General features: G+C 47.2%; 1 protein-coding gene across 1 annotated transcript in view; it reads left to right on the forward strand.

The window, feature by feature from the left end:
• The first annotated feature begins 2,480 nt into the window (after positions 1–2,480).
• The window catches only part of MLIP (muscular LMNA interacting protein), a 112,621-nt gene continuing 99,783 nt past the window's right edge, over positions 2,481–15,318 (forward strand). The window contains exon 1 of the mRNA XM_060235162.1: positions 2,481–2,739. Coding sequence (XP_060091145.1) covers positions 2,674–2,739 — 66 coding nt within the window. The 5' untranslated portion in view covers positions 2,481–2,673. The remainder of the gene's footprint in view (positions 2,740–15,318) is intronic.

Below are 15,318 nucleotides of genomic sequence, written 5' to 3' on the forward strand. Positions count from 1 at the left end.
TGAGTTTCTGTTCACAGATTACCCAGTCTTTTGCATACTTTGATCTGAGTTGGATAAAAATGTGCAGGTCTCTGCTTTCAAATGTTGCACTTTTCCTTTATGTAGTATTTCACAGAAGCAGTTAATAACATCTGATTTAGATTTCAGGTGGGTAATACATTCTGCATGCAGTGATAACTTGTTTACCCATTTAGCCTAGTAAATAAAGATGATCACCTGAGAAAGAAACTTGCTAAAGAATGTCACAGCTTGCAAAAAGAGAGTATGTTTGTATCTTTGATAAGAAATAGCCTTATATGTATTTCAATAAGTCTTTGATAGCTTCGTGTCTTCTTTGACGTTGTAATCAACATACCTGCGCAGCTGTCAACCGGTTTTGGGGGCATTGCCCCTTCTTCCAGATACCAATTACGGGCAGAGACATGTTGTTCAGAGAAAACCATTTTATTTTCACTTCTGCAGAGAGTGGAGAGAGGCCAGCCATGAGACTGCCTCTCTACCTGAATCAGCCAAGCCCCTTGCCTTATAAAACCTCCCGGACGTCACATCCCTCTCTTGCCCTGTGGCTGTTTGCCATTGGTCAGAGCTCACAGTCTACCTTAACCGGCCGATTTAGGCTGAGGGCTTAGCCATATAAGGTAAAAGTTATAAATATCTCCGCCCAGCAACACTTCCTCTTGTCAGAACTTGTAACTTCTTTATCTATATGCTTAGCTATAATGGTAGTTAGCACAACAGACTCCATATTTGTGAACTTCATTAACCCCGTGATTCTGCATTTCAAACAACCACTAACCACTAAAAGGTGACAGCTAACCACTCACAAACATCTGCAGATGCTCCTTTGAAATTTCCAGTTCTGACATCTCTTATGAAACCAATTTTGCCCTTATGATTGATTAATTCTTTGTTGTGCACTCTACTCACTATTTATGCTGAATATTATAAATCACTATACTTATAACAATTGTCTTGTTAGCATATATAAAAAGAAAGAAGCATTTTACTTTTGCAGGCTTAAGAGACTGATGTATAGGAAAACTAGCAGGGAGGGGGGAGTGGCAATACTAGCAAGCTTTTGAGAAGCTTCAATAGGAAACAGGCTAACCACCACCAAGCCACATCGAAGAATGCAGGAAGCTAGTACCAGAGAAAAACACTCAGAACTTAATTAAGTGCTTGTTTTATGCTCTATTCTAATGGGTTGTTAATAAGTCTGCAATAGGAAGTAGCTCACCACAAAGCCAGACCAGGAAACCAGCAATTCGAAAATAATTCTGCTGTCAGACAGGTGTTGAGGAGAGCGTGGGGGCTTGGCTTCTTCTAAGTCTCATCTTATGTTGAATAAATGATTGAATAAATGTCAGAGACCATGATTGAATAAATGAACATTCAAACGAACATTATTAATTTCCTAACACAGCCACATTTGCACAGCTTTTAGAGATGTACACAAATGGAGGAAAATTTCCACATTGGATTGTAATAATGCATGATATAAAATTGCATGTGCTTGTAAATGCAATTGTTTGAATTTGCAAAAATAATAACAGTTGGTAATATCTGGCCACCTTCTAAAGTGGCCATTAGTTTATTTAGAGTTTAAGAAGATGGAAGGTAGGGTTCCTAGAAACTTACTCAGTTACGCCCCTGACAGTGATGTTCACAAACCTATAATTACTCACCTAGCCATTTTGTTTGTACACACTGGCATTATAGACAGGCAGGACTGCAGACAAGGGGAAGGATCAATGCAAAGGCTACATATGCCCCTTTGCTATATGCCAGGCAACATCGGCTGTGCTGCTTTAATATGTGTGCGCTACAATCAATTACCATAAGAAAAGGAGAGACAGACTTAGGGCCAGATGAGACATGAGAGAACGTGATCGAAACCAGGCAGCCCTAGATCCTAATATTTCAATGATTATATGAAGGTTTATGAGCCACACATTCTGTGGTTAAGGTTTGGAATATGCAGTCAGAGGTGCCCCCCCCCCCAAGCTGTTTGAATCTGCAAGTTTTTTAAAAAGCAGCTTTCATGTTTGACACACGAGATATTTAAATGGAAACTACTCCCAAGATGTGAATGACATTTTCATTCCATTCCCTTCATAATCGCTTGTACTGAATCTTTAAACTACTTTTTGAGCATGAGGGAGTTTAGTGAGAAGAGACAGGGTGAATGGGGGAGAGATTCTTATGAAGCAACCTCTAGAAGGAAAATAAAGAGAAGTGTGGATGCATGCATGCCCCTCTGGATTGTAGCCATGCACGACAGCAACAACAAGGATTAGTGTGAGAGATGCTATGAGTTTGCATTTGCTTAAACTGTGAACTGTTCTTTGAAATTCAGTTGTGCTTCTGGGGTCTTCAGGCATCACAGCTTATTCCACGAGTTCCAGGTAATTAATGATTTTGTTGTCCTTCGGCACATCTTAATTAACATATTTGATGCTAAGCTGGCATTTATTATCTGTAGCCAGTTGCCTGTCTTCCCGCCGGGTTCTATTTGTGAATTTTCTAAGTCTATAAATGGAAACCTTAGCTAACAAGAAATTATCACCCAGACAGCCTGATACAGTTCTGCCTCACAACTTGAGCCTGAACTGTGGTGGTGTCTAATGTTTAAGGCACTTCCTTAGGGGACCTGAATCTTGCTGTTCCAGGGCAATGGAGTTAGGGAAACACGAGAGAGAAACCTTAACAGGGGAAACATTACGGAAGGGGAGACTAAAGGTAAGGTATAATTTACTTCAGAATTATTGGTTAACTTGGAGTTCAGGCCAATATGAAGCTGTTGCAAAGCAAAGCAAAGGTTTCCAGTTACTATTTTGATACTTCCTCAAGTCAGTGACCTTGAAGCGTAACAAGTTTGATTAGGAGCGTGTTGAAATTAATTACTTGGATATATTTCTGTGAGATATTGAGTAGGGATTTCTGTACTTTTTAGTCTTCTGTTAAAACATTTTTATTCCCATAGTTATTTCTGTGAAGTATTTTTTTTAAAAAAAAGCAAATTCCATGTTATTGTAATGCATTCCATATAATTCTGTGATGGGCAGTTTGATTTAGTAATCCTTATCACATGCTATGTTTTAATTACTACTAATTTGATACTGAAGCATTGAAGGACTGCAATTTCACTTTTGTTTACAATATGTATTTACTACTGTTTTGATCCTGGCTAATATTTGCACTTAAAGAAGTATGACTTTCCTGCCTCCCTCTCTCACTGCTGCCCCAAAATGCCCCCTGAAATGCTATTTCTGGGGGCCTCAGAAGAATAATAAGGTAGACATTGGAGGGTATCTGTGTGAGTGGGGAATTGGCAAAGTCACCCCTTCTCGCACGCGTGGTGCTTTTTAACAGGGTCCAATGCTACAACTCTAAAGGCATACATGGAATTTGCTTATGCCAAAAGTTGTTAGCTGGTGGCATGAAGGCGCCGTGTTATTCTTGACTCTGAAAACTGATAAGCTGTTTTGGTTTTTTTTCAAGTTGGCATTACTTGAACCAAGTGAGAAATTAGAAACCGGGTTGCATTCTTGAACAGGAAGGCAATACTACTGAGGCATCGATCCTATTAGCTTCACAGTGTGTACTGCATAGCTTTAACCCAGCTTTTATTTAACCCCTTCCTTTTTCTCCTTAAGTAAGTAGTATTCTATAAAGAGTAAAAATGTTTAACTAAAGGAATCTTGCAGTTTCTTTATGATCTGTCTGTTAGTCACAAGCCTAGACGTAAACATTACCTTTACTATTTGGGTGTGCTACATTGCTTAAGTTCCAATTCTGAGTATCATTAGCCCCAGGCACAAGGCCACTGCCACCCACTGAGCAGACCTAGAAACACTTTTTCGAATTAGAAGATCTTGGTATGGGTATCAGAGTCTAGTCTCTTTAGCTGGGCTAAATTAAATGGATATTTTCATACCCTCCACACTTCTGCCCAAGATCTCTGTCCTACCACCATCTCCCATTACCAAATGTTCTGTACCTGCTCTGTCCCACATTTCTTTACTTTGCTACAGTCTTTCAGCAGCAGTTGGGGTTTTTGTTCCTTTGTATGAATATTTGCTAGGAAAACTGTCCTTCAATTTGTCATCAATGGGTCAAAATATACCTTAGCAGCTCAGGCCCGTAGCTATGAGGGGGCCTGTGGGGGGGAGAGCCCCCTGACTGCTAGGCAGGGCCCCCTGACTCGGGGCCCTAACCAGCCTCCAGTGCCTCGGCTGCATCCTTCTCCATTCTCCATCGTCATACACCGTTGCTTCTGCTTGCTTAGGGGCCGGAAGAATTCTCTGACTTTCGAAGCTCAGTACTGAAACTTACGCTTCGTATTGCTTCTGCTTCCTTAGGGGCTGGATGAAATCTCTGACCGCTCAGCAAGCAGAAACAATGGGGCACTTTCAGCTCAGGACTGAAAGTTAAGCTCCACCTTGCTTCTGCTTAGAATTAGGGGCTTAGAATTGCCCCCCAAGTTGGAATGAAGAGACTGACACAGTATTTTGGTAAAATGGGTCCTTTTATTAAACAACAACCTTAAAGTAACTTAAGCGGCAAGGGTTACCTGAACTGGACAAGCCCCAAGGTCAACACCTGACCCTTCCTTGTCCAGATGTGGGTGAGCCACCCTGTCCCTGGCATGAGCCACCATTTTGGCTCATGGCAGGCCGGCCAGGCTGATCAACCCACCCCACATTGGCATCATCACCCAGGAAGAGCCAATCTTGTGGGGAGGCATCACAAGATCGGCATTATGCGACATTGAGCCGTGGAGCCCATCTGCCGCTCATGCTGATCGTCTGCACTCAAATGGTGCTGTGCCCTGGGTGCTCCCCTGGGTTTCCATAACCCCTTGCTCCTTCTGCCAACGCCAATGCCAAGCCTCTGCTTAGGCATTAGCTCCCCAACGGGCAGTCTAGAGCTGCCCGAAGCCCTTGCCGTAGGTCACTTAAAAAGGCCCGGTTACCCGCATCTGAAAGATGTACTCCATCAGGTCTATACACCCCGACACAGTTGGCTCGAATTGATGGGTGAGGCAAAAAATTTCCCAAACCCCCATCCAATGGCTTTTGCAGGGCCCGATTGGCTTTCCTCCTAGCCCTTTCAATGCCTGCTGGGTCCCAAGCCCCTCGCCAGACACGACGAGGCAGGATGGCAGACCACACTAGGCAGACCCTAAGCCACCTCCGCACAATGACCTGCAGGTCCGCCACCGCCTGCAGAGAAAGGGCCCTCCCTTTCATCCACCCCAGGTCATTACCACCCAGGTGTATGACCAGGATATTGGGAGGAGGACCACTCCTCTCCTGAAATAAGAGAGGCAGTAAGCCTGGCCACCGAAGCCCATGGCGACCCTGCCACTCCACCACAGCTCATTCGCTGAGACCCAACTGGGAACCAACAGCAGACCTCTGAACGTAGTGGGCCACCCAAAACACAAAACTGTGCCCGCAGACGAGGATCTGCAGTCTCTCCTGACGAGCAACAGCACCTGAAAAGAAAAAACAGTCAACCAAGAACCAACTTGCCCAACAGAAGCATAACCATGTCGCACAAGATTCTTTCATTCAAACAGGAGGAAGCAAAGGGCATATGTAAGAGCGGTAGGCTGTCGAACGCCACCGATCTACTCTCTGTATTGCAGGGCCAGGGTACCCCATTGCCGCCGCCGTGGAGGCCGCCCCAATCCTGAATGAATGGGTGGCAAATTTAACCCCTTTGGACCCAAGTTTATCCAGGGCCCGTGCAGTTATCACCCAAAATTGAAACTTGGTAAGCGGGGAACCGTCCATGTAACGGAATAACAGTCCCTCAGAATCCCCTCTAACTTTCTGAAACTGCCGTAACACCCTAACTGGACACAAACCGACCTCCCCGCAAGGCCCAAGAGTAACTATTACGCCTTTTCCTGACTGATCTGTTTTAGATCGCCTAACCTTCAGAACAACTTGGTAACCTCTAAAGGTAATGTCACCGGACTGTAATGCACGGTTAGACTGATCCTTACACGACTGTAACACCAGTTTGCTAACCCTGAAAGCCCCAAAAAGGCTGTCAGTGCTGCTGCGTGAAAAAGGGCAACTTCATGCTGTGAACAACACACCTCAGGCCAAATCTGGCCCAATCCCTTAAGTAGGGAAGGGGAAATAGGCTGCCGTAGATCCGCCCTTGTCCTCCTTTTCTGAGATCAACCCTCCATCATCTTCCGGACCCTAAAGTCCCCTGTGTTCTCTACCAATCCCTGTGCCTTACTCACAAAGGCAATAGCTGCCAGCTGCCCTCTAATGGACTTAACTGCCAAGCCCCTTTCCTTTTGGTGTACTAAAAACTGCATCAAATGCAGCATAGGCACGGGCCAAATGTCCCGCAACTCCCCCCCCACAGTTCTAAATAATCTGAATTGCCAGACAGCCCTCTCGTACTCCCTTTTGGTACTTGGAGCCAAGGCTAAACTGATTGCCCTACCGGCTTCGACCCTCCAAGCTGCCACAGGTCCTGAGGCATCCTGACCAGCCATGGGTCAGCTTCCGGAGCCAGCTGGCAAAAACGTTCCATCTGTTGGCGAGACAGGGCGTCCGCCACACCATTACAAATGCCAGGCACATGCTTAACCATAAACAACAGGTTCAATTGAAGGCAGCACAATGTAAAAGCTCTAACCAGGTTCATTACTGATACAGATCTGGAGGACAATGAATCACATGGACCACCGCCAAGTTGTCGCACCAGAAATGCACCACATGGTTGGCTAGTTGATCTCCCCAGAGCCACAACGCCACTACAATGGGAAAAAATTCCAAAAATGTTAAATTCCTGCAGAGCCAACCAGCCAACCATTCCCTGGGCCACTTCTCAGCACACCAACGCCCCCTAAAAAATACCCCAAAACCAATAGGACCCGCAGCATCAGACATTATCTGGAGGTCAGCTTCAATCCGCATGTCATCCCTCTAAAAGGAGATCCCATTAAAGGATTCCAAAAATTCCTCCCACACCTCCAAATCCTTTCTCATACCTGAGGTTATCCTCATTCTATGATGAGGCAGACGAAGAAAACCCATTGCATCACAGAGATGCCTCAAGAATGCCCTTCCTGGTGCAACTACTCTACACGCAAAGTTCAAATGCCCCACGAGCTGTTGGAGCTCCCGCAGAGACACTTTACGCTGCCCTGTAATCATCGCAATGCACCTCCGCAGCCCCTGGACCTTGTCATCCGGAAGCTGCGAGGCTTGCTTACAAGAGTCCAACTCAATCCCCAAAAATGTCAACACTGATGCAGGGCCTTCTTTCTTTTCGTGAGCCAATGGCACCCCTAGCTCGTCAGTCAGTTGGACAAATACATCCATTAGTCTGGCACATCACCTCAAGTCAGCAGGACCCACAAAAAAGAAAGTCATCAAGGTAATGAACCGTTTTGGTCAACTCTGACTTCACTTGGAGTGCCCATTCCAAAAAGGAACTGAATCGCTTGAAGGCTGTGCAAGAAATCGAGCAGCCCACAGGCAATGCTCGATCCATGAAAAACTTACCATCAAACATAAAACCCAGCAACTCAAAGTCCCTAGGGTGGACGGGTAACAGACGAAATACTGACTTAATGTCGCATTTTGCCATTTCAGCCCCCTTTCCACATGCCCGCACCACTTTGACTGCCTGGTCAAAGGAGGTGTATCGCACCGAACAAAGCTGCTCGGGAATGGCATCATTCACGGATCCCCCCTTGGGTAAGAGATGGTGAATAAGGCGGTATTCCCCAGAAGCCTTCTTAGGCACCACTCCCAGGGGGGATACCCTGAGGTTGGGTATGGGAGGATCCTCGAATGGGCCAATCACCCGACCCTCATGGCATTCCTTATCAATTTTTTCCCTCACTATCTTCTCCATACCCTTAACAGAATGAAGATTGGACGCCATACAGGGTGCCTGCTTACCCTGATACGGAATCCTAAAACTATTTGTAAAACCATCCCACAAATAAATGCTATCAACCACTAAAGGATAACCCTCTAATAACTTTTTAAGTACTGTCACCCGAACGGGGCTGGGACCCCTTTACAATCTGCGGCGGGTTGACCCCACCCCCTGCTCGCTTGGTGCCACTTCTTGTCTTGGCTTTGGTATAGGTTGAAAATGCATGATATCCCCCACACAATGGCACTCGTGCTTAAATTTACAAGCTTTCCTTGAGCAAACACCTTGGGAAGCGAATTCCCAGCATAACAGTCGGGGTTGAACCGACTGGCCCGCTACTGCGCGGGCTCCTGACATGCTCTGTAGCTTGTGCACAAGGTGGCTGCTATCCACCTGATCACCCGCATTGGGTTTAGCAGGAGACATCAATTGGAGCCACAATTGTTAATTTATCTGGTTCCACGGAAGGGCTGGGTTAATTGCCGCCCTCATTCGGAAGGCCTCATCGTACTGCATCCAGGCACCGACGAAGTTGGTATATGCCTGATAGATAATATGACAGTACTGGAACAAAGGCGCAGCCCAAAAAGGCTGCGCCCTTGCAATAACCCCAGCATAAATCAGGAAACCTGGCAACCAGTTGGCCCAGCTCCTGTCAGCCTTCCTGCATTTCAATTTTTCTTTCTCGTCAAGGTCCTCTTTCTCCTTCTTCTCCAATTCCCTATATAGCAGGCTAAATACCTCCATGTATTCACCCCGCAAAATTTTTTCCCATGTAGCAGGTGTCTAATGGTCCCCCAATGGCATCGCAGTATCTCCGAAGGGGAGAGCTGGAAAAGGCACCGACCCATAAGGATTGGGCAAATAGCCCCCATGCCATCCACTGACCATTAGGCCACCCTGACTGCTGTGGCATCATCATCTGCCCCCCCATGGGAGAACCCCCTGCACTTCTTGCCCCTGGGCTTCTTGCGCCGATGCCACTGCTGTAACCCCAACCTGAGACTGCGTAACCCCGCCTAATCCAACCTGGCCCACCCCCTGCTGAGAAGGGGCTCCTACTGTCCACGTTGAACCCTGCTGGCCTGGGTATACCCACGGCGCCCCCTGACCCATAAAAGGGGAAGCGACGCCAACTGCACCCCCTCCCACCAGTGTAGAAGGGGAACCCCATATACCCCAAGGCCAAGCTTGTACTTGTTGGGGCTGTAAATACTTACCACCACTGGTTCTGACTGTGTGGGCCGTTCCAGATCACCAAGCAACTCCTGGACCTCGTCCCCTCCATCAGACTCCACATCCATGTCAGGCTCCACTCCAGACGTTTGGTCCAAGGGCTGCTGCCTGCCGCCGCTACCTTTCTGTAACACAGAAAGTCATGTGAGTACCTCCTGCTCAAAAGACATCGTACCTGACCATCCAGTAGCCTTGCAACGCCTGGACCCGCCGGACAACACCCTGGAAGAACCCCTTTCACTTTCAAGGGCCCCCAGCTGGTCCATAATTGCACGCCGCGTCCGAGCGGCATCCTCCTTACCATCGGCAACCTTGTCTATGCGAACCCTCTTATTATGGGGCGAGCGGGTTGCTTGCCCTTAGACGGTCGCTGCCCCTTCTTAGGCCCCATTTTCCAACTGCAATTGTATAGACCCACCTGTGTCACTACCTAAGTGGGGCTACCCTGCGTTAAAACGCGTGGCCTACTGTCTCAGCCTGGGCTGCCCCACCAAGCCTGTGCAGATGATCAACCGAGCCCCAGTAAGGAAGATAAGAATTCGAAGAAAAAGGGGGGGGGGTAATAAAATAACCCAGCAACATAATACCCCCTCAAAGGGGTCTACCACCCTCTTTATCCCCACAGTATCTACCACCCTCTTTATCCCCTGGAAACTCTGTTCTGAAAAAAAGGGGGGGGAATGGCCTGGATGGGTTTTTTTTTAAAAGCAGCATGCACGTCGTTGCTAATGCGCCCGCCTTGTTAGCCACAAGTTCCCTCTGCCACAAGAAAATAGCCCCCGTAAGAGCCCACACCACGCAGCCTGCTCCTCGGCGCCTCTCGACCCAGCTCAGGCACTTCAGCCCCGACTCAGCCAGCCACCGCAGTCCCGATGAGCCGCCGATCACAGCCGCCGCTTCTCGCTGTCGCCTGAATCGCCGGCCTCAAAACCCTCAGCTCCGGAGAGGCAACACACGCCTCTTCCGAGAGCCGAAAAGAACTGCGCCACACAGAGCGGGGCCAGGACTCTTATAGTCTTGGTGCACCACCCCGACAGAATCCCCGGATGCCCGGGAAGCCTCCCAGTCTCCCCCTCTTCCAAGGAGGCAAATGCGGCCCAACGACCTATGGCCGCTGATGCGGCATGGCCGTAGGTGGACCAAATTCTCTGACCCCTCAGCAAGCAGAAGCAACAGGGCACTTTCAGAGCCCAGAACTGAAAGTTAAGCTCAAAGTTACTTCTGTTTGCTTAGGGGCTGGAAGAAATCTCCGACCCCTCTGCAAACAGAAACAAAGGGTCACTTTCAGTGCCCAGGACTGAAAGTTAAGCTCAAAGTTGCTTCTGCTTGCTTAGGGGCTGGAAGAAATCTCTGACCTCTCAGCAAACAGAAACAAGGAAGCACTTTCAGTACCCAGGACTGAAAATTAAGCTCAAAGTTTCTTTTGCTTGCTTAGGAGCTGGAAGAAATTTCTGACCCCTCACTAAGCAGAAACAAAGGGGCACTTTTGGAGCCCAGGTCTGAAAGTTAAGTTCCCTATTGCTTCTGCTTGCTTAGGGGCTGGAAGAAATCTCTGACCCCCTCAGCAAGCAAAAAAACAGGGCACTTTCAGCCCCCAGGACTGAAAGTCAAGCTCCGTGTTGCTTCTGTTTGCTTAGGGGCTGGAAGAAATCTCTGACCCCTCAGTAAGCAGAAACAACGGGGCACTTTCAGTGCCCAGGACTGAAAGTTAAGCTCCACGTTGGGCTGACGTTGGGCTAGAGGCCTCCTGCAAGAAGAGGCCGTTCTGGCCCTCAAGTGGGGCAGCAGGGGTAGGGGGCGGATGGCTCCATTGCAGACAGGGCAGGGTAGGCTGGGGCACACAAGTGGAGGTCCCGGCTGCAGTCCGGGGCTGGGCATCAGTGGAGAGGTGATGTTCGCCTACAGGGGTTTTCTGGCCTGGTCTCGCTGGCCACCCAAGCGAGGGTGGAAGTTGCGCTTGGGCAGCCTTGGCTAGCCCTCCGACAGGAAGAAATCCAAATTGGAGGTTTTGTAGCCCCAGAAGTCAGTTGCGACTTGGTGTTGCCTTCCGCCCCCCCACCTTGTCCCGCCAGACTTGCCTAGCTGGAGCATGCTATAGGTAAGGGCAGGAGACCGTGCAGCATGTATCTAAACCTCTGAGTGGCTCCCCACAAGAGCTGCTGGAAGAGGGGTGGAAAGGGATCACTTTGGGGCAGCTGTGGGGAAGGGGGAGGTTGTATGGCAGCAAGCTGGCAGCTTTCCTCCTCAGTGGTGGGGCCACTATGTGCCCCCTGAAAAAAACCAGGGCCCCCCAATTCTTCAAATCTTGGCTATGGGGCTGTAGCAGCTTCAGCATGTGGAATGACAGGCTGCACACATGGTGCATTATCATTCATGCACATATATTAACATGCCTTTGCAGTGGAGATTTAAGTGCTGTCAACTGAGAAAAAGAGTAAACCCTGAGGAGTAAGAATTCTCACAAAATTTTAATAAGGTATTTCTCAAAGGTATGTATATGTGTGTGGACAGAAAATGGACAAAAAAATGAGGACTGAAATTTACCTGAAACAAGGTTAATTGGAACACAGGTATTTTTTATTTGTCCTTTGCTCTTCAGAATATCAAAGGTTTAATCTGGCCATTACTGAAGCAGTAGGATAGAAGTTCTGTTTCAGTTCACATGGAAAAACTTAAATAAAATCCACATTTCTTGCTGCACTGCTTAGGTGAATTGATTATTCATAGTTTTATATTTTGGAGAGAGGGACTGAAGTGAGAACACAATACGCTGATCATGCATAGTCACTTGACTGAAATGGGAACTCTCAAGATTTAAATAATATATTTTTAAAAATTGCTCACTCACAATGCCATCTTTACTGCCATCAGAACTGAATTTATGTACAAGTGCCTCAGATTTTGATTCTAAATGCTTTTTTTTTCCTGCTCAGTTACCTTTTTTCTATATAATACTATTAGGGTTGCCAAGTCCAATTCAAGAAATATCTGGAGATTTTGGGGGTGGAGCCATAAGCAAAGTTGTGACAAGCACAATTGAACTCCAAGGGAGTTCTGGCGATCACATTTAAAGGGGCCACACACCTTTTAAATGCCTTCCCTACATTAGAAATAATGAAGGATAGGGGCACCTCCTTTTGGGCTCATATAATTGGACCCCCTGGTTTAATCTTTTTGAAACTTGGCGAGAATTTTGAGGAGAGACATCAGATGCTATGCTGAAAATTTGGTGCTTCTTCCTCAAAACACAGTCCCCCCAGAGTCCCAGATACCCCCACATCAATTCTCCATTATACCCTATGGGAATTGATCTCCATAGGGAATAATGAAGTGTCCAGCAGACATTTCCCTTCCCCCCTTGTTTCTGAAGCAGGGGAAGGCCTGCTCCCACCTGGGGATTGGCATCTCTACTCACAAGTTGCTGAACTTCCATCTTCTTAAAAGTAACACAGAGCAACCAAAGGTTCAAGTTTACCTTTCCTATTCAAACGACCTCTGAAAAGATTGTGCAACCAATGGAGGGTCTGGGCTGCTTTCACAGCCACTGGGAGCAGCCATGTTGTTCTGCCCCCGCCCCCATTCAGCCTTAAAGACACAGACATGCCATCCCAAGAGGAAGCCCTTCCAAGTGGAGTCTGAAGCCTCCGGAGGTGGAAAGGCACATGGTGGCTGTGGGGGTGGGGCTTCCCCCTGCCAGCCAGCTGACTGGGAGCAGGAAAGAGCCTGGGAAAGTGGGAGAACCCCTGCTGGAACCTGGGGATTGGCAAGCCTAAATACTATGGAGTGTCTTAAACCTGATACATTTCATGGATTTAGCCTATCTTAATTCGGCCTTGACTACCATTCCTTTCCTTCCAAGCTTCCAGGTTGCTTCTCTCCTGCAACTGATGCATCAAAATGCTATAGGCAGTGCTGGTGTTATCCTTTACCCAACAGTTCACATGTCAGCTGTGTGCCTTTCTAGGCATTTTGCATTTGGGAGTAGGCTTCCCAATCCCCAGGTCCCAGCGGGGGATCCCCCGGTTTTACAGGCTTCCCCCCACCCCCAGCCAGCTGGCTGGTGGGGGAAGCCCCACCCCCATAGCCACCCTGTACCTCTAGATATCTGGGAGGTTTAGGAATCTGCAAAAATGTTTGTTTGTGTGCCTTTAAAGTTGAGCAGGAAGTACTTCATGGGGAAGGGTCAGTAGCGGAGCCTGTCAGAGCACAGCCTCTCCCTTTGTTTTGCTTTCGTTTCAGAGCAAGTAAGTAGGTGTGTGTGAGAGAGAGAGCAGCATAGCCCCTGTACTTTTCCAAGACAGTTAAGTGTGTGTGTGTGTGTGTGAGTGAAAGGGAGAGAGAGAGAGAAAGAAAGCGGCCCCTGTACTTTTCAGAAGTCTTTGCAGAGACAGTAAGAGGATGTGTGTGTCTCTGTGCTTGTTTTGTATTCTTTTCAGAGACTTTGTACAGGAACCTGTTTATGGGATGGAGGAAAACTCCACCTCTTTCTCTTTTTTTTGCCAGTGTTAGCCTGAAGAACAGCAGTTCCTGTGAGTAAAGTCCCAGTGAAATGTGAGCATTTTGGTTGCTTTGTGTGTATTCATTTTCATTTACTAAAATTACAGCTATTGGGCAATGACAAAATGATGACTATTCAGGTGAACTGCACTGCTGTATTTTTATGTATTTATTTTGGGAATGGGAAAGTCTGGCTCTGCCCCAAAGTCTCCTGGCTCTACTCCCAAAGTCTCCTGGCTCCACCCCCAAGTCCCCAGATATTTTCTGAATTACGTTACTGAGAGGCGCTGACTGATAAAAATGGAGTACCCCAGTGCAAATAAAGAGAGAGGGTCTCCTACTTCTGTTAAACAAAATGGAGTCCGACCAAAAACAGGCCAAGAAAACACTCCATCTAAACAGGTGGAGTGGACCCAATAGAGAGCTTGTTTTGGTTGACGCCTGAAGTCTGTTTCTCAGTGTAATCTCACACATTTCCCCTCCAGCGCCTCTGCCCAAACGGGATGCATAATAACATGGGAACTGCGGGTAAGTACTACTTTCACTCTGATCTGCTACTTGCCAATTGTCTCTTCCTCCAGCCTATCACCTCTACCTTGCTAACTCCAATCAAATGCATAATTTGATTGATCCTACCCTTAAAGATCTTTGATCCCTTTCCGAGTGTCAGCCAAAACCTAGTAACAAATTATTCAATTGCTCTGAGCTTATCATCCTAGCAAAATGTGTGAAGTTTCCCAACATAGCGATTCAAGATAGCCATCAATGGAACATCAAAGCTCCTTGGTAACTAAGAACTCCCATCCGTTGAACCCCTATATAGTGTGGGTCAAAAACCCACCTCGGTGTGCATTCTGTAGGGCGCCATTTGCAGTCTGTACCACTTGTTACTCCTGTAATTGGGTCTATAGGGCGCGTTATGCTGATCATTTGTGTTCCTCTCCATGTACTTCCCATTGAACAGATGTCCCTTCTTCTGGATCAGGTGACTATTACCCACTTCAACAACCCTTGAATCCCTCTATCGATAACCTCTATTTTCTTAGTCTCTTGATTATTTGTACATAGTTCTCTCTCTCTGTGTGTGTAAATCCTCTTGCTATATATCCTAAGAAAACACTATAAAAAATATAATTGCTTGGACTATTTTTGACTGAAAACTCGAACTCCGTATCATTGAAAGAAAAGATCCTCACTCCTAAATTTGCTCTACCTAGTCTCTTAGCTAATTTCCCCATCAAAATTAAGAGAGTTAAAGCATTGCCTGTAACAATTAGACTTGGCAACCCTACTTGGGAGGGTGTCATGATCCTGGACCCAGTGAGACCTACAGCTCAAGAGAAGCCTGCCTCAGAGTTATACTGGAAAGCCTACATTTCCCAGGATCCCTTCTGTCACTCTGATTGGGTGGCAAGGTTTTGGAAAGAAACTGGCACAGAGATGGGTGGGGCCTGGGAAGAGAACATAAAAAGGCCAAGCCCAGGCAGGGTGTGTTCTTTTCCTAGATGGCAGAGCTGAGGAAGAGTTGCTGCAAGGTAGAGACCCTCGCCCTTAGAGGAAGGGTGAGTAGGCCCAGGTCTGATTGAGACAGTCTAGGGACAGTAAGTCTAGACGTGTTAGGGCATTTGTTTATTTTCCCTTCACCCCTTTTACTGTTTAATG

This window comes from Heteronotia binoei, chromosome 1, assembly GCF_032191835.1.
Source record: "Heteronotia binoei isolate CCM8104 ecotype False Entrance Well chromosome 1, APGP_CSIRO_Hbin_v1, whole genome shotgun sequence".
In the NCBI taxonomy this organism is placed as follows: domain Eukaryota; kingdom Metazoa; phylum Chordata; class Lepidosauria; order Squamata; family Gekkonidae; genus Heteronotia; species Heteronotia binoei.